This window comes from Bubalus kerabau, chromosome 3, assembly GCF_029407905.1.
Source record: "Bubalus kerabau isolate K-KA32 ecotype Philippines breed swamp buffalo chromosome 3, PCC_UOA_SB_1v2, whole genome shotgun sequence".
Classification (NCBI taxonomy): domain Eukaryota; kingdom Metazoa; phylum Chordata; class Mammalia; order Artiodactyla; family Bovidae; genus Bubalus; species Bubalus kerabau.
In genome coordinates, this window is record NC_073626.1 from 180,580,633 (window position 1) to 180,600,919 (window position 20,287).

Genomic DNA, 20,287 nt, shown 5'->3' on the forward strand with positions numbered 1-20,287 from the left:
TCTGCAATAAGTTTGTTCTGTCTACTGTATGCAGTGGGCAGAATTATTTTCAAAAAGAAGAGAAATCTAAGGAGGTACAGACAAAAGTGACAAAATGAAAATAGAATATCTGTGCTTTGGCCAAGAAAAAACTACCAACTATATGGTATTATCTGGCCACATGAAAAATTTTAAGAAATAATTTCCATTAAAGAAAAGTAAAATACCAATTTTTACCTATAAAATTAGAATCAGTTCAGTTCAGTCACTCAGTCATGTCCAACTCTTTGCGACCCCACAAATCGCAGCACACCAGGCCTCCCTATCCATCACCAACTCCCGGAGTTCACTCAGACTCACTCCATCGAGTCAGTGATGCCATCCAGCCATCTCATCCTCTGTCATCCCCTTGTCCTCCTGCCCCACAATCCCTCCCAGCATCAGAGTCTTTTCCAATGAGTCAACTCTTTGCATGAGGTGGCCAAAGTACTGGAGTTTCAGCTTTAGCATCATTCCTTCCAAAGAAATCCCAGGGCTGATCTTCAGAATGGACTGGTTGGATCTCCTTGCAGTCCAAGGGACTCTCAAGAGTCTTCTCCAACACCACAGTTCAAAAGCATCAATTCTTCGGCGCTCAGCCTTCTTCACAGTCCAACTCTCACATCCATACATGACCACAGGAAAAACCATAGCCTTGACTAGACCTTTGTTGGCAAAGTAATGTCTCTGCTTTTGAATATGCTATCTAGGTTGGTCATAACTTTTCTTCCAAGGAGTAAGCGTCTTTTAATTTCATGGCTGCAGTCACCATCTGCAGTGATTTTGGAGCCCAGAAAAATAAAGTCTAACACTGTTTCCACTGTTTCTCCATCTATTTCCCAGGAAGTGATGGGACCATAGGCCATGATCTTTGTTTTCTGAATGTTGAGCTTTAAGCCAACTTTTTCACTCTCCACTTTCACTTTCATCAAGAGGCTTTTTAGTTCCTCTTCACTTTCTGCCATAAGGGTGGTGTCATTTGCATATCTGAGGTTATTGATATTTCTCCCAGCAATCCTGATTCCAGCCTGTGCTTCTTCCAGCCCAGCGTTTCTCATGATGTACTCTGCATATAAGTTAAATAAGCAGGGTGACAATATACAGCCTTGACATACTTCTTTTCCTATATGGAACCAGTCTGTTGTTCCATGTCCAGTTCTAACTGTTACTTCCTGACCTGAATACAAATTTCTCAAGAGGCAGGTCAGGTGGTCTGATATTCCCATCTCTTTCAGAATTTTCCACAGTTGATTGTGATCCACACAGTCAAAGGCTTTGGCATAGTCAATAAAGCAGAAATAGATATTTTTCTGGAACTCTCTTGCTTTTTCAATGATCCAGCGGATGTTGGCAATTTGATCTCTGGTTCCTCTGCCTTTTCTAAAACCAGCTTGAACATCTGGAAGTTCATGGTTCACATATTGCTGAAGCCTGGCTTGGAGAATTTTGAGCATTACTTTACTAGTGTGTGAGATGAGTGCAATTGTGGGTTTGAGCATTCTTTGGCATTGCCTTTCTTTGGGATTGGACTGAAAACTCACCTTTTCCAGTCCTGTGGCCACTGCTGAGTTTTCCAAATTTGCTGGCATATTGAGTGCAGCACTTTCACAGCATCATCTTTCAGGATTTGAAATAGCTCAACTGGAATGCCATCACCTCCACTAGCTTTGTTCGTAGTGATGCTTTCTAAGGCCGACTTGACTTCACATTCCAGGATGTCTGGCTCTAGGTGAGTGATCACACCATCGTGATTATCTGGGTCGTGAAGATCTTTTTTGTATAGTTCTTCTGTGTGTTCTTGCCACCTCTTCTTAATATCTTCTGCTTCTGTTAGGTCCATACTATTTCTGTCCTTTATTGAGCCCATCTTTGCATGAAATGTTCCCCTGGTATCTCTAATTTTCTTGAAGAGATCTCTAGTCTTTCCCATTCTGTTGTTTTCCTCTATTTCTTTGCATTGATCGCCGAGGAAACCTTTCTCATCTCTTCTTGCTATTCTTTGGAACTCTGCATTCAGATGCTTATATCTTTCCTTTTCTCCTTTGCTTTTCACTTCTCTTCTTTTCACAGCTATTTGTAAGGTCTCCTCAGACAGCCATTTTGCTTTTTTGCATTTCTTTTCCATGGGGATGGTCTTGATCCCTGTCTCCTGTACAGTGTCATGAACCTCAGTCCATAGTTCATCAGGCACTCTATCTATCAGATCTAGGCCCTTAAATCTATTTCTCACTTCCACTGTATAATCATAAGAGACTTGATTTAGGTCATACCTGAATGGTCTAGTGGTTTTCCCTACTTTCTTCAATTTAAGTCTGAATTTGGTAATAAGGAGTTCATGATCTGAGCCACAGTCAACTCCCGGTCTTGTTTTTGCTGACTGTATAGAGCTTCTCCATCTTTGGCTGCAAAAAATATAATCAATCTGATTTCGATGTTGACCATCTGGTGATGTCTATGTGTAGAGTCTTCTCTTGTGTTGTTGGAAGAGGGTGTTCGCTATGACCAGTGCATTTTCTTGGCAAAACTCTAGTTTACATTAAATAAAAAATCTTGGCAAAAATAAGGTGAAACAGACACATCCAGACCCAGATCCTGAGGAAACAATCCAAAATGCAGATAAGAATTAAGGCCATAGATTTCACTGTAGCCCTATTTGTAATAATGATAAATTAGAAATAGCTTATAGAACCAACAGCAAAGTGATTAAGTAAATTAAAGCAAGATATATTCTGTAGTCATTAAAAATTATGATATGAAGAATTATTAAGAAGACTTCCCTGATGGTCCAGTGGTTAAGAATCCACCTTCCAATACAGGGGATGAGGGTTCAATCCGTGGTCAGGGAACTAAGATCCCACATGCCTCAAGGTTACTGAGGTCGTGAGCCACAACTACTGAACCTGTGTACCACAGGGAAAGATCCCACATGCTGCAACTAAGACCTGTTACAGCCAAAAATAAATAAACAAATAAATAAAGGGAAGAATTATTAAAAACATGGGACATGGAAGAGTGCTCATATTACATTAAGCAACAAAGCATGATTAAGGTTGTAAGTTGTTCACAGTGTAATTTCTTCTATTAAAAATATTTGTCATTATTGGATTAGTGTTTTAAAAAGATGACTCTGGCTGAGCTCCCAGCCATAGCTGATCACCACTTTTGTCAGCATCAGCTCTGTGCCTTGCACATCACATCCCTTACTGTGGTACATGGCACCATGGATTACATATTAGCATTCACACACCAGACTGTGAAGTGCTTGAGGGCAAGCCCTTATCCTGTTCTTCATGCAGAGGACTTTGCCAGGACAAAGGAAGACTTGTTCGAATAAATCAATCAATGAACCACTGAAAACAGATCTCAGAAATAAATATACACTAGTTTTCCAAATATAAATACATCTAAAACGTGTTTGACTATGTACCTTTTCAAACAACCTAGAACTCAAACACAAGTAACAGACATTGTCACAGCCTGCTAGAAAAGATCAACACAGTAGTTAAACACACACACATACATAGGCACACAAGAAGACTCAGAAGGAAATACTTCAAATCAAAACTTTACTGGCAGCTTCCCTGGTGGCTCAGGGGCAGGGAATCTGCCTACCAGTGCAGGAGACCCAGGTTCGATCACTGAGTCGAGAAGAGTCCACGTCTCAGAGCACCTAAGCTGGTGCGCTACAACTCGGTGCACTCTACCTACTGGACCTGTGCTGTAGAGCCCGGGAACCATAACTAGTGAAGCCCGAGAGCTCCGTCTCCGCTATGAGAGAAGCCGCTGCAATGAGAAGCCCACACACCACAACTAGAGAAAAGCCCAAGCAGCAACAAAGACCCAGCACTGCAAAAAATAAACCCGTTACCAGGACTGTTGCTGAGGGTCGAATCCTGAGAGATTTAATTTTTCATCTTTATATAGCTTGCAAATTTTCTCTAATGATTACCTCTGACTTTTATAAAAGTATGCATATATTGCGGGGAGGTTGTATTCTTTTTAAAAGAAGTATTTCTATTTAGGATAATGGAAAACTTCTGGAAATAGTTGTGATGATTACACAACACTGTGACTGGACTTTATGCCACTGAATTATAGTAAAAATGGTTAAAACAGTAATATTTACATTATGCATGTCTTATCACAAAAAAAAGTAAAATATCTTCTGGAAGGATATTGGTACAAATATTCCACAAGATAATGGCTCCTCCCTAGTAAACTACTTATTTCAGGATACGGCCAGCCTAAAATAAAATCAATTAAAAACCTATAATGGAGATACGACATCAGCTTTGGGAAGGGAGGCCTGGCAACAGTGAGTATCAACAAGACAGTGAATGGCCTGTAAGGGAGAGTAAGAACGTGTCACTGTGTTCCCAGTACCATCTTGGAAACACAGACCCTTTTCTAGAAGGTACAAACTCAGAAACGCGCCGTGTGATAACACCATAGTACATTTCTCTAGCATTCAATTTATAAAGAAGATGGTGAAGAACATAGGCTATGGAAGCAGATGCAACTGAGGTGGAGTCCAGGCTGTTCCACTTAGTTTATGTGACTTTAGGTTAGGCAGGGCAACTAACCTTTTTTTTTTTTTTTTTTTTTTAATTTTTCGGTTGTGCCACATGGCGTGCGGAATCTTAATTCCCCCATCAGGGATTGAGCCCCACCCGTTGCAGTGGAAGCACAGTTGTAACCACTGGACTGCCAGGGAAGTCCCAACTTATCTTTTTAAACCTTAGTTTTGGGTTTTCCAGATGGCACAGTGGTAAAGAATGCCAATACAGGAGACGCAGGACATGTGGGTTCGATCCCTATGTCGGGAAGATCCCCTGGAGAAGGGAATGGCAACACACCCCAGTATTCTTGCCTAGGAAATCCCATGGACAGAGGAGCCTGGAAGGCTACAGTCCATGGGGTTGCAAAGAGTCAGACATCACTGAGCATGCACGCACCCATGCATATAGCCAGTCTTAGGGCTTCCCTGGGGGCTCAGTGGTAAAGAATCCCCTTGTCAAAATGCAGGAAACACAGGGTCAGTCCCTGAGTCAGGAAGATCCCCTGGAGAAGGGAATGGCAACCCACTCCAGTATTCTTGCCTGGGAAATCCCATGGACAGAGGAGTCTGGCAGGCTACAGTCCATGGGGTTGCAAAGAGTCGGACACAACTTGGTGACTAAACAACATGAGTGGTCTTATAAAGTGGAACAAATAATAGTCACTGCCTTATATGAAAATCAGATGAGACTATGCATGATAAACTCAGTCTCATGCCTGCCTCATAAGATCTGATAACTATTAGATATTAATTTTTATTTTTATACTTTATTATTGCTTATTTCAACCTTCCTATAAGGCAGTCAGTATACCACAGTGAAAGACAGCACAGGCTCTGGAGACAGGCTGGAAATCCTAGTCAACTTTGTGAACTTGGTTATTTAACCCCATGCTGTGCTGTGCTTAGTCGCTCAGTCGTGTCTGACTCTTTGCAATCCCATGGACTGTATGGCCCGCCAGGCTCCTCTGTTCATGGGGATTCATCAGGCAAGAATACTGGAGTGAGTTGCCATGCCCTTCTTCAGGGAATCTTCCCAACCCAGGGTTCGAACCCAGGCCTCCTGCAGTGCAGGTAGATTCTTTACCAACTAAGCCACCAAAGAAGCCCCATTTAACCTGCTGCTGCTAAGTCGCTTCAGTCGTGTCTGACTCTGTGCGACCCCATAGACGGCAGACCACCAGGCTCCCCTGTCCCTGGGATTCTCCAGGCAAGACACTGGAGTGGGTTGCCATTTCCTTCTCCAATGCATGAAAGTGAAAAGTGAAAGTGAAATCGGTCAGTTGTGTCCGACTCTTAGCAACCTCATGGACTGCAGCCCACCAGGCTCCTCTGTCCATGGCATTTTCCAGGCAAGAGTACTGGAGTGGGGTGCCATTGCCTTCTCCGATTTAACCTCATAGTGAGGTTCAATTTATAAAAACAGTATTTACCTCAAAGCGTCTATCTAAGGATTAAATGAAGTATATACGTGGGCTACTTATCAAGTGCTGGCTGCAAAGAAAATGCTTAGTAAACACTAGCAATTATTATTAACACTATGGTTTTAAGGGGAAGATAGAGGCCTGCAGAGTGTTAAGACCTGCTCCAGAGAGTTTATTAACTATCATTTATGCTCAACCTAATTCCTTCTTCTGTAATTTGAGACTCAAAAAACAATCTATTAATATGGCTGCTAGAAAAAATATATATATACTCTGGAAGAAAGGAAAATGAGGAGCTGGATAGTGGTAATGAGAGAACAGAAAAATTCCAACTATGAGAAGAGTAGAGCCTGGCTGTAGTGAACTCAATGACTCTCTGTTATAAATATGGATTTGCCTAAAACTGAAGAACGTAAAGAGCACTGCCTCAGGCCCTGATCAGCCCAATCTGAGCTGAACATCAAGCTTCCTGAACTGGTGGTTTGAGAGACAGCCTCCTTACCTGAGTAACCTGCCCAGCCCACGCCATGTCTGCATGACTAACCCACACAGGCAAGTTACTAAACCATGCAGGGTAGAGAAAATGGATATGAGAAAACTTGCTAGGCAAAAAGCAAGAAGTCAGTGGCTATGCAATGTGGGAGGAACATAAATCATCCTGTACTAGGAGGCGACATCAGAGCTCTAGTCCCAGGCATGAAGGCATATTAAATCTGCTTGCTAAATAGCTTCTTTTCCTTTTAGCACAAATATTTGTAAATGCATTAAATGTTAACTGTAAAGCACTAAGAATATAATGAACAACTACAGAATCATCCTAGAATCAGAAAATTACCAGTAACTTGCATCTACTCATATATCCCTCATCTACTTATATCCCATCTTCCTGCCCAGCCCCATGTTGCCAACTTAGCCTGTATCTTCATTTTTTTCCACTAATAGCTAATTTTCAATCCACGTATTAACTGACCTCTGTACACTGTTTGATACTGTTGCTCCCACCCCACCTGCGCTGATGAACACCTTCTTTACTTGCTTTCTATAATACTGGCAGCGCTTTTGTTTCAACCTTTCTGGTTGTTCATTCTCTTTTCCCCTTAAGGCTTCTTTTCCTCTACCCAGCCAGTTTTCTCAAAACTCTATCCAAGGCCTTCTCTTCTTCTCACTCTAGAATCTCCTCAGATTCCTTAGGCCCTCTCTTTGCATCAGTTACCACACTGTTACCCCAGTCCCCACCCCTCCTCTCTACTGTAGACCTGACATCTATGCTCAACAACTACAGGATATCCTAGACCAAATTCCTGACCTTCTTCCTCAAACTGCACCCTCTCAGGGTTCTCAGCACAGTGAAGGGCACCACTGTCCTCTGTTGCATAAGTCAAAGTCACCCATAACACCCACCTGGAGTCACCCACCAAGTTTCCCAGCATCAGCCCACCAAGTCTTCTCAATTTGATCTGCTGCATTACTCTTGATGCACTCTGGGCTATTCCACCATCACCACCATAATTTAAGCTCCCTTCCAAGTACTCTCTGTTTGAATTTTTCCCAACAGTATTTGTGCAACTAACAAGCTCCTCACACAACTGCCTCTTTCCCCAGCTATTACTTATCCACCCACCCCCTTGGGAGGTCACTTATCACTCATTTCCTTTGGAGAGCCTTCCATACTCGGTCCATTCCACTTAAGTATAAATTCTTATTGAACCACGCACCAATGCCTTTATCACGCTTAGCATCAATGTAATTTTATGCTGACTTGTATGACCTTGATAATGTTTGCTTCCCTTGCCAGAGCACCATGAAAACAGGAAATGCATGTTTTTTATTCTTACCACTATATCCTCTGTATATAGCAATGTGCCTGGCCTTTTGTAGGCACTTAAAAAATATCTGTTTAACGAATGAATGATTGATTGAATGAATAAAATTACGTAGCACAGAAAGATCATTCAGCTATTGGGGAGAAGAGGGATTCATAAAATAGCCTTACAAACTATCTCTTTTTCTTCTTATATAATTTCATTCTCACTGAGAAACTTCTTCATTTTTAATTTAGTTTCCCAGGAAAATAAAATTATATCCAAGAGGAGAGTCAGAAAAATTCCTGGGTCCCAAGACCCCATATGTCAGGACAAAACCTCTGGAATCAAGACAGTTTTTGATAGAAGTCCCAGCTCTGGCACTTGTTAGCAGAATGACCTTGGGAAAGTCATTTCAATGTGAGCTCAGTTTTCTCATCTATAAAATGGAGAAAAGACTCAAATCTCTTACACTTAAGAATATTAATTTAATAAAATACAAAGCATAATGTATTACCTGGGTTTTTTTTTTTTTTTTTTTTGCTACTTTATTTTACTATTGCTGTTGTTAGTTTACTAATATTATTACCAAAGGTTATACTCATCATAGAGACTGAGCAGACAGATGGCTTTCAAAGTCTCTCCCAGCTCTAAAAATCCCACCACGTTGTTAATGATGAACAACTTTCTTTTTGAAAAATACCTGAATCTTGTATGAACTGTAACATGACAGGTCTAAAGGACAATACCCCCCAAAAGCTGCATTCCTGAAAAATCATTCCTAGAAAAACTCGGCCAGAGGGCCAGGAGGGCATCATGTTTATTGCATGCCACAGTGTTGCTATCCTGCTATGCCATTTTTCTGGAACTTCTTGGTATGTGGTGAACACAGAGAAATTCTAAAGCAGGCTATAAGAAGTCATTCTGAAACTCTAAGTGAGGGGAATCACCCTCACCTGCATCTTTCCACATACATTCCTGATCTGACTTCTGACCCACGCACATGACTTAGGAGGAATTTTATGGCTTGGTGCATGCCTGCTTTCCCTATCAGTCACCATGCTGAACAACTGTGGGTACCTGGGATCCAGCAGGCCTTGTTCCACTCCCCAGGCCATCTCTCTTACAGCACTGCTGATCTCATGACGGGATGTGTAAGCAAAACAGATGTTCAGGAAACACCTGAGAAGGGAAGAACAGAATAATTTACCGAGAGGGACAGGGAGTAAGAAGCAGAGTCCCTGATTACAGAGCACCCCCTCTGTGGTAGAACACACATCAAAGGTTAACCATGGTTACCTCTGAAAGGCGAGATTATTAGTTTTTTTGAATTTTCCTATTTTCCTTGGGAAAAAAAACATTAGTTTTGTAGTGAGAAAAATACTAACTGATCCTTATTATTCACTTAATCTTCTTGCCTTCTGCTAGCACCTGGCTTTCAGAGGATGTGAATTCATTGTAATTATTAGAACAAGTAGAGAAGAATAGGAAGGAAATGTGATGTGAAACAAATCCACTGCCAAATATACATTACATTGCAAAGCCACACATAATGAAGTTTGGATTATTAAACTCTGTTCCCAACTGCATCAGCATGCCCTCCCCAGGTCATCCCATCTATTGGTTAAAGCAGTGGGACAGAAAGAGAATTTCTTGAGGGATCTGTCTTCAGAGACAGGGATAATGCCTGATACATTCCTACCCCATCCTCTGTCAATTAAGAAATATACACAAACACAAACATATATATTTAAATATGTATATATATACATTATATGTATGTAAATAGGTACACACATATATATACATGCACAAATATATATATATATATATTTATATACTTAAATATGTATGTGTGTGTACATATATATGTATATATATATATAGGAGGGGGCAAGGCCCATGAAGGATGAAGATAAGAAACTGCATGTGTGAACATACACACATGTAACAAGGTACTGCAGAAACATCTCCATCTGCCCTATAGCTGAAGGAAGAAGCTTCTAAGCATCTGAAACCAAGTCCTTGTTGCCTCTTATACCAAATGCAGGCCAAGAAAGGCCTAGGAAGTCTCCCTAAAGTTAGAGGGAGTCAAAGATTGATACAGACCCCTAAGGGAAAATCTGAAAACTTACTTGTTGTAGTTCCTGGTGGTCTGCACAGCCTGTGCGACCAGCTCCTGGAGATCCAAGGGCAACAAATGCAGATCACCCAGGACCCGGATACATACCCCATACTTCTGCAGTTTCTCCCTAATCAGGGGGGAAAGGAGGAAGGTTTGGGAGTTGGGACAGAGCACCTGCTGAGCTGGAGAGAGCAAAGTGCTTAGATAATACTCAGTTACCAGTGTGAGTGCTTTCCTGTGTGTCAGGCACCATTCTACATGTATTATTTCATTGCATGCCTTCAATGTCTGCGAAAGGAGTTTAATACATTCCCTGTTCTCCAGTGGGAAACTGAAGCTCAGACAGAATAGGCTGAGGCTCAGATAGGGATTACCCAAAGTCAAAACAACCATCAAGAGCCGTGTCAGGACTGAAACCTAGGTCTGTCTGATTTGAGAACCCAAACTTCTTTAACACATATTACACTGTCTCACATGTCCCTGTTGGCAAGCTGCATCACATGGATTCTCTGCTATCTGTCCCATTCTGACAGGCAAACAAACTCAAGGGCAGGAGTTGTATTACTGGTTACTTTTGTTAACTTCTCATGAAGTGTAAGTATAGCAACATCTAACATTAATTATATGTTTGTTAATTGCCAGACATTGGTCTGTGCTTCCCTGATAGCTCAGTTGGTAAAGAATCCGCCTGCAATGTAGGAGACCCCGGTTTGATTCCTGGGCTGGGAAGATCCACTAGAGAAAGGATAGGCTATCCACTCCAGGATTCTTGGGCTTCCCTTGTGGCTCAGCTGGTAAAGAATCCACCTGCAATGTGAAAACCTGGGTTCGATCCGTGGGTTGGGAAGATCCCTTGGAGAAGGGAAAGGCTACCCACTCCAGTGTTCTGGCCTGGAGAATTCCATGGACTGTATAGTCCATGGGGTCACAAAGAGTCGGACACCACTGAGCAACTTTCATTTTCACTTTTTCAGACATTGGTCTAAGTGTTTTACATGCATTCCATTTTTACATCTACCTTTGAGGCAGACACCATTATCATTCCCCTTTTACAGATGAAGAAACTGAGGCCCAGGGAGGTTAATTCGTTCAAGATCAGGCAGCTGGTGAGTAGAAAGTCAGATATTGAATCAAGGCAGTCTGGTTCTAGGGCCTGTCTTTTTAATCACGACATTACACTGCCTCTATATAGTAACTCCCAAATGGCAGAGTGAGCATGAGCTCACTGTTTCCTAGTCAGCTTCTTGCACTTGGGAATGCTAAAGAGAAACAGAATGACTAATGTTTGGAAAACAGGAGCTCCGTAACAAGAAGTATACTGTGGGGTGAGGGTATCTGGCAGGTTCTGGAGAACCCTGATCCAGAGTTGAAGGCTGCACCCACAGCCTTTCCACACTGCAACCCTCAACCACATTTCTTCCAAGAGTGAAGCGAGATCTAATCACCTAGTTTTGAGAACCCACTTGAGTGCTAGTAGACAAATGTATACTCAAAATCAAGGCAATATTTGAATAAGAACACCTAGATTTGGGAATTCCTTAGCAGTCCAGTTTTTAGGACTCTGTGCTTCCACTGCAGGGGGCACAGGTTCAATCCCTGGTCAGGGAACTAAGATCCAGCGTGCCCTGGGATGCGGCCAAAAAAGAGAAAGAATACCTAGATTCAAGCCCTAGTGCTACTGCTTACTATCTGACCTAGCGTAACTGCTTAGCCTCGCTGAGCCTCCTACCTTGTATGCTGGGGGTGCTAACCATCTCTGCCTTACTGGGAAAGTGCATATGACCCAAAGGAGGGCTACAGGGAAGGAGTTGTGAAAGTGCTGGCAAGGAGCCAGGAGATCTGGGTTCCCAGCCTGGTTCTGCCACTAGTTTGCTGTGTGACCATGGGCAAGCCTTTCTCTTCTTTCCACCAGGGTTAGTTTCCCAACTGATGAAACCAAACTAGACCAGTGGTTTTCCAAACTTCTTTTAGCCAAACAACTCTTTCTTTGAATCAAATCTGAAACAGATGCCCAATATATAAGAGATAAACACAAAGCAGCACTGTATACCTTGTTCCCTCTGGGTCCTTGCACGCTCACCCTCACAACAGTGGGGTTCTGTGGCACACTACAGGAAAACCACTGCTAAGGTTTCTTATTGCTCTATCCAGGACTTCATAACCAAGACCATGTCCTCTACTACTGACTGATTAGAACAATCTCAGGAGCACCTTTTAAGAACTCTAAGATTACCTCCTGTCTCTTGGAGTGCAGTATAGTAGACAACAGCTTAGCTCCAGAGTCAGAAAGATTCTGTCTGTTTTGGCTCTGTCTGTCTGATAGCTGCACAACCCAAGATACACACCTAAACTTCTCTGGTTTTTACTTTCTTCCTCTTTACAACTGGGATAATAATACCTTTCTCACAGGATAATGTGAATATTAAACGAGAATGCACATTAGGCTCAGGGCCTGACACACAGTATAAGCACTTTAAAAAGGCAAAATTAGTGTGAAATACAGAAGAATCTGAACACCTGAGATGTATCCCCATTACCTCCATCCCCAGTCCCTTGGGTGTGACTTCTGAGCCACAAAGGAGGCAGTAATCTCTGTGGCCCAGAGTTTCACCATCTTAACATGGACAGTGAAGCCTGGCTACTCTCCCCTCACCCAGACCCACATAGGGACAGAAATGACAGAACTGTCCTAGGCCCAGCTCTGCTAGAGCTCTAAGTATTCTGTTCTCTCATCTTCCTGGTCCTGGAGTGAGGAGGAGCTGGGCAGAAAATGGTCATAATGAAGACTTTGGGGCAGTCCAGGCTGGAGAGAGTTCCACACTTTGGGGCAAATAATTTCCACCAAACTTCCTCTTCGTCCCATTCTGGCTTTGCTTCCTGAGTTAAGGCTTAAACATAATGACAGATAAGACTTGTACTGACTCATCCCCATAAAGGCCTTTTGTGCATCATCCAGTTCCTTCCAAGGGAATATACAGGGAAGTATAGTTGCTTTTTAGGGATGACTGCACCACAGAAAATGACTTTTTCAAAGTTTCTCTCACTCTACTCCCCTGGTCACAGCTTACTGGTCCCAGGATACAAATCTGATCTAAGGTGGGCTGCTTAGAACTAGAACCAACTAGGGTTTTAGTTCATTTTGGGCTGTGCTCTTGAAGTAGACAAAGCTGGTCTGTGGAGCAAAAGAAGTAAATGTCCAAGGAGGCATTTAGAATCCATTATCTAATGGATTTCAATTCCTGACTTCAGTTTTACCTGAGGCTCATCATACTTGTCCTTGAATTCTATGAAATACCTCTACACCCTCAAATAAATGATTCCTTTGAAAAAAGAGAAAAACTAGCTTGTCATACTTGCCACCGAAGAGGTCTTATTAACAGCAGATAGATTTAGAGTTCCTTAACTAGCCCCAGAAAAGAGAGCTGAGGGTTAGGATAAGGCTGGAGGTGGTGGAAGGACACACGCTTCCCTCTGATAGCATCTTACTGTTCTTCCATCAGGCGGCTAAACTTCTCCCGGGCCAGATCCATTAGCCCGTCTACTTCACTCTTGGAGCGTTTGAAGTTCTCGATGCTGAACGCATAGACTGTCACCTCCAGGATGCCCAAGTTCAAACACCAACGCAGAGTCTGAGGGGGAGAAGGCAAGGAGCTAGGATACAGGAAAAGCAGGAAGGGAAACGAGGCATGCCTCAGCCCCATCTCAGTGCTGGAAGTGGGAGACAGACTTTCTTCCTTCCCACTCTGGGTAGAGCTAAGATAATACCAGAATAGTGAACCAAACAAGCAGAAAGCCACCAATTGAGAGGCTGAAAAATGCAAACTTAATGAGTATTATTATGCTGATGCTACCGTGGTTTACTAGAAAGAACTCTTCACTGAGAGAGTAAAGTTCTAGGTCCTAGCCCCTGACTCCATCACGCACTTGCTATGTGACTGCCTGCATATCATTTAACCTCTCAGGGCCTAAATCTCCTTATCTGTGAAACGGCATCACAATCCATCCCTCACCAGGTGGCTAAAGGTACATAAGAACACAGGTAGTACCACTCACAGCATCATTATTCCAGAAGACTGAGAGGCTGATGAGTTACAAGAAAACACGCAACAACTGCACAAGTGTGTAGCATTTAAGTCTCCAAAGTGTTTTCACATACATTATTTCATTTGAGTCTTTAAGCAACCCCTTGAGAAAGGCATTATTGTTTTCATGCCTACTTTATAGATAGTAAAACTGAGGCTCGGAAAGTGAAGAAATGTATCAAAAGTCCACAGCTCTACTGTATGAATCCATTATGTGAGGTTCTAGAACAGCAAACATTCATCACACTGAGTGACAGAAATCAGAACAGTGGGTGCCTGTAGAGAGGAAGAGGAGGTAGCATAGGCTTTCACTGTGGGGGGGGGGGGGGCGGGGCACAAAGGAACCTTCTAGAAAGATGGAAATGTTCTATATCTTGATAGGGGTGTGGAATAGACAGACAAGTGCAATTGTCAAAACCCCAAATTTGTGCATTTCCCTGTATGAAATTACATCTCAATGAAAAGAGAAGTAAAATTCAAATTTAAACTCAGTCTTCTGGTACTTCTCTAACCCAGTGCCACTAAAGGTGGAGAACAAACTGGAGCTGAGAACAGCAGTGCTGAAACAGGGAGCCTAGAGGTTAAAGGCAAGGGACAGAAGACATTCAAACAGAACTGAAGAAATAAAGCTGAAGAACCACCTTTCTAATTCGCTATCAGACACACAAACACATTAACTGCCAATAGGCTTGGGCCCTGAAGACCTTACCAGGCCACGAACTTAGTGGGTACATCCGGGTTGGAGCCCACCATTGACCTCAGTCAGTAAAGACGCTCATAACAACTTCAATTTTTGAGCACTTCCTTTACGCCAGCATGTGCCACATGCTTTTCATTGAACCATATTATTTAATCCTTATGTTATTTCCCCATATTGTAGATGGAGGAACTGAGGCAAAGGGAATCTATGTAACTTAAAGCAGGTCACAGAGCCAGGAAGTGGCAGAGCAGGGGTGCCGATGAATTCTAAGTGACCACAGAGCTTAAGCTCCTAAGCACTAGGGCAAAACCGCCTCTAGTCACAAAAGAGAAACTTCAGGTCAACAGACCCGAAGACTCCACAATGTTGGAGAGAACTCCACAACCACTCATTCAAGGCAAAAAGCATCATTGTGCTGGCTGTGTTCTTGAGCCAGGAAGCCGAGATCCACGGGCTAGTGTTTCACAAAGATCAACACAGTCCATTGGTATCGTTAAATTTAATGTTTCCCAATTTGCAATAGGCATTAAAACCATAAAATGCCGATGACCTCTGTTGGAGTCATCTCCTTGTTTGGTCCTTTTCCTAGTTTAATCACTTAAGGGCCCGTGTCCTGAAAAACACCTCAATCTCAGGATGGGTAGTTACCCCTACTTTTGCTCTGGAAATGTCACGTCTAAGAATTTATTCTAAACTAGTGCCATTTATCAAAGTGAAAAGTGAAAGTGTTAGTTGCTCAGTTGTATCCAACTGTTTGTGATCCAATGGACTGTAGCCCGCCAGGCTCCTCTGTCCGTGGGATTCTCCAGGCAAGAATACTGGAGTGGGTAGCCATTCCCTTCTCTGGTGGATCTTCCTGATCCAGGTATTGAACCCAAGTCTCCTGAATTGCAAGGGGATTCTTTACTGTCAAAACCACCAGGGAAGCCCAGTACCATTTATAATGTCCAATAACAGTGGAGCAGCTGAACAAACCATGTCAGATCCTCAGGATAAAATGTTCCACAGTCATCAAAACATACAGGTAGAAAGGCTATATATGAACCTAGAAAAATACTTGCCCAAAAGAAAAAACAAGGTTATCAAAGCTATAGATAAAATATAGACCAATGGAACAAGATAGAAAGTCCAGAGATAAGCCCACACACCTATGGGCACCGTGTCTTTGACAAAGAAGGCAAGAATATACAATGGGGAAAAGACCAGTCTCTTCAATAATTGGTGTTCGGAGAACTGGACAACTACATGTAAAAGGATAAACTCAAAATGGACTAAAGACCTAAATGTAAGACCAGAAACTATAAAACTCCTAGAGAAAAACATAAGCAGAACACTGTATGATATAAATCATAGCAAGATCCTCTATAACCCATCTCTTAGAATAATGGAAATACAAACAAAAATAAACAAGTGGGACCTAATTAAACTTAAAAGCTTTTGCATAGCAAAGGAAACTATAAACAAGGTGAAACGACAACCCTCAGGAGGAAATAATAGCAAATGAAACTGACAAAGGATTAATTTCCAAAATATACAAGCAGCTCATACAACTCAATAGCAGAAAAACAATCAACCCAATCAAAAAGTGGGTAAAAGACCTACCCAGACATTTCTCCAAAGACATCCAGATAGCTAATAAACACATCAAAAGATGCTCAACATCATTATTAGAAAAATGCAAGTCAAAACTACAATGAGATATCACCTCACACCAATAAGAATGCTGCTAAGTCGCTTCAGTCGTGTCCGACTCTGTGTGACCCCATAGACAGCAGCCCACTAGGCTCCTCTGTCCCTGGGATTCTCCAGGCAAGAACACTGGAGTGGGTTGCCATTTCCTTCCCCAATGCATGAAAGTGAAAAGTGAAAGTGAAGTCGCTCAGTCATGCCCAACTCTTAGTGACCGCATGGACTGCAGCCTACCAGACTCCTCCGTCCATGGGATTTTCCAGGCAAGAGTACTGGAGTGGGTTGCCATTGCCTTCTCCCCAGTAAGAATGGCCATCATCAAAAAAATCTACAAACAACAAGCGCTGGAAAGGGTGTGGAGAAAACGGAACCCTCTTGTACTGTTGGTTGGAATGTAAATTGATATAGCCATTATGGAAGACAGTATGGAGACTCCTTAAAAAACTAGGAATAAAACTATCATGGGCTTCCCTGGTAGCTCAGCTGGTAAAGAATCCACCTGCAATGCAAGAGACCCTGGTTCTATTCCTGGGTTGGGAAGATCCCCTGGAGAAGGGATAGTCTACCCACTCCAGTATTCTTGGGCTTCCTTGGTGGCTCAGCTGGTAAAGAATCTGTCTGCAATGCAGGAGATCTGGGTTTGATCCCTGGTTGGGAAGATCAGCTGGAAAAGGGAACAACTACCCACTCCAGTATGTCCAGGAAGACAGTATGGAGATACCACACAACCCAGTAATATCATTATTAGGCATATACCCTGAGGAAACCATAACTGAAAAAGACACATGTACACCAGTGTTTACTGCAGCACTATTTACAGTAGCTAGGACATGGAAGCAACCAAGATGTCCATAGACAAACGAATGGATAAAGCAGCTGTGGTATATACACACAATGGAATATTACTCAGCCATAAACAGGAACACATTTGCGTCAATTCTAATTAGGTAGATGAACCTAGAGCATATTATATAGAGTGAAGAAAGTCAGAAAAACAAATATATATTAAAACATATATATGGAACCTAGAAAACTGGTATTGATGAACCTATTTGCAGGGCAGCGATGGAGACGCAGACATAGAGAACAGACATGGGTGGGGGGTTGGAGGAGAGGGTGGGATGAATGGAGAGAGTAGCATAGAAACATATACACTACCATATGTAAAGCAGATAACCAATGAAAATTTGCTGTATGACTGACTCAGGGAACCCAAACCCCCTATAACAACGTAGAGGGGTGGGAAAGGGTGGGAGGTGGGAGGGAGGTTCAAGAGGAGGGGACGTATGTATACCTATAGCTAATTCATGTTGATATACGACAGAAACCAACACACTATTCCTGAAACTCCAATTCTTTGGCCACCTGATGCAAAGAACTGACTCATCTGAAAAGACCCTGATGCTGGGCAAGATTGAAGGCGAGAGGAGAAGGGGACGACAGAAGATGAGATGGTTGGATGGCATCACCAACTCAATGGACATGGGTTCAGTAAGCTCTGGGAGTCCATGATGGACAGGGAGGCCTGGCATGCTGCAGTCCATAGGGTCACAAAGAGTTGGACACAACTGAACGACTGAACTGAACTGAAATATAAACAATTTTTTTCAAAAGCATAGATATAATTTTACGGATGTTAAGTCATGTCGAACATACTATAAGGACTGGGATGAGGCACAGAAAAATATAAACTGTTGATTAAAGTGGTAAGAGGAAACAATTTTGCTCTTATATCTAATACTTTGTAATGATTCACTAGACGATTTAATTTTTTGTGAATGTTGATATGAGACTTATAGCTAGCAAACAAGCAAGGAAGAAAACAAACAGCTATCAAAGCACTCTCAAACCACAGCAAACTCAGGGCTTGGATTTTAGCTATAATCCAATTCTCCCCAGACCATTCACCCTTGATTCTGCCACCCACACCCACCTCTGCCAGTTTGTTGAAGCCCTGTGAGTGGCCCTCCTGCCGCTCCACTTGGCACTTCTTGGCATAGCGACGGTTCCCATCCATTATAAATGCAATGTGTTTGGGCATGGGGCCTGCCTGTGAAGTAAGAAGACAAACGGACACATCACATAATACTCAGAGATAAAAGGAGACAATATGCCAAGCTGATAGGCTTGAGTTATACGATAAAAGTCCTGAGGAAGGGAATTGGGTATTCTGTACTTTTTTGCTCAATATATTAGCATTAAGCACTTTTATTTATTTCTATTTATGTGTTTATTGAGCCCTTACTACATGTCAAGTGCTATACTGGATTTTTTATAGTTCACCTTAGCTTTTTTTCCATCATACAAACATATGAAGTAAATAATATTATCTGCACTTTACACATGAGAAAACTGAGGCTCAGAGAGGTCAAGTGACCTGCACAAGTTACACAGCTAAGAAGAGACAACGTGGGGATTCACACTGAGGTCTGTGTGCTTTCAGAGTGCATGCCTTAACCATATGCCCTTAACCACCAGCTTGGTTTCATTAGCTTTCAACTGGAAGACACAGGAAAGATAATGACGGATGTGGTCAAATGTAGAGGGCATCCTCCTCATAAAACAGGTATCTACTTCCATCTGAGTCCTGTCACACAGGAATAGAGGCCTAAAATTGTTGGATCTTCTTATTTCACAAGAGAAGACACTCAAGATTTTTATAAAAATTTCAATGTCAGGAGCCACTTCAAAACAAACAAGAAAGGCATTTGGAAGGTAAACAAAACTTCTTATCTGGCTTAGAGCAGCCTTACATTGTCCACCATAGCAAAAATTCACTCCTTGGACTATTTTCCCTCACTGGAGGGTTTCTTCATAGACCGCTTCCCCTGCAACTCTCTGACATTTTCTATTTTCGCCCCTACATAGAGCTGCTGCTACTGCTAAGTTGCTTCAGTCATGTCTGACTCTGTGCGACCCCATAGATGGTAGCCCACCAGGCTCCCCCATCCCTGGGATTCTCCAGGCAAGAACACTGGAGTGGGTTGCCATTTCCTTCTCCAATGCATGAAAGTGAAAAGTGAAAGTGAAGTCGCTCAGTCGTGTCCGACTCCTAGCAACCCCATGGACTGCAGCCTACCAGGCTCCTCCGTCCACGGGATTTTCCGGGCAAGAGTACTGGAGTGGGGTGCCATCACCTTCTCCGCCCTACATAGAGCCCCCCCCCCCCGAAAAAAATTCCAATAAAGTCATGAAGTTTGTTCTTCCCAACACAAGACTGCAGTGATTCCCTAAGGAGATGCTTTCCATTTCCTGCACCGCCTGAGATCACTTGGCATTTTTTGTGTGGGGAGGTGGTGTTCAAGGCTTACTCATAAATTCACTGCTACCCACTGCTTGGCAGCCTGGGGCTGAAACTAAGCTGACTGGCTCCAATCTCAAACCTTTCATATGCAGAGGATATAACTTTGCTGTGATTCCTAGAGAAAAAGTTGAGGGAAGATCCGGGGGAACCAAGGAGAGTGTAGGAAACAGTGACTATAGTCTTCAAATGGCTGAAAGGCACCCCCAACAATAGTAATTAAAAACTGCTAGACACTGTGCTGAGGGCTTTCTATGTAGTTTCATCTAATCCTCAAAACCACCATATAAAGTCACATGGTTAGTACATGACACAATAGGATGTTCATTCACAGTTGTCTGCCTCCGGATCCCAAACTCTTAACCATTATGCTCTACCATCACATCAAAGAAAGATTAGTTATTTTATCTAAACCCAGAGGACAGTACTAGGAATAACCGATCAAAGTTCTACGGAAACAAATTTCAGGAAAACCTAACAGCTGTGCTGCCCAGTGACAGCAGGAAGTCCTAGGTTTCCTGAAAACGCTGGAGTTAGGACAATAACTTGCCAGAAACGTAGACTTGCAATTCTAAGATTCTTTAACACTGC

The 20,287-nt window shown here is 42.6% G+C and overlaps 1 protein-coding gene across 5 annotated transcripts in view; it reads right to left on the reverse strand.

Annotated features, from left to right (window-relative positions):
• The window catches only part of DHDDS (dehydrodolichyl diphosphate synthase subunit), a 38,192-nt gene that overhangs the window by 16,989 nt on the left and 916 nt on the right, over positions 1-20,287 (reverse strand). For 3 of the 5 annotated variants that reach the window (XM_055574046.1, XM_055574045.1, XM_055574047.1), the window contains exons 3-6: positions 18,329-18,445; positions 13,411-13,553; positions 9,935-10,051; positions 8,880-8,981 (exon numbers count right to left, since the gene is read on the reverse strand). In XM_055574046.1, coding sequence (XP_055430021.1) covers positions 8,880-8,981; positions 9,935-10,051; positions 13,411-13,553; positions 18,329-18,445 — 479 coding nt within the window. The remainder of the gene's footprint in view (positions 1-8,879; positions 8,982-9,934; positions 10,052-13,410; positions 13,554-18,328; positions 18,446-20,287) is intronic. The other 2 variants (XM_055574049.1, XM_055574048.1) reach the window with 1 other exon arrangement.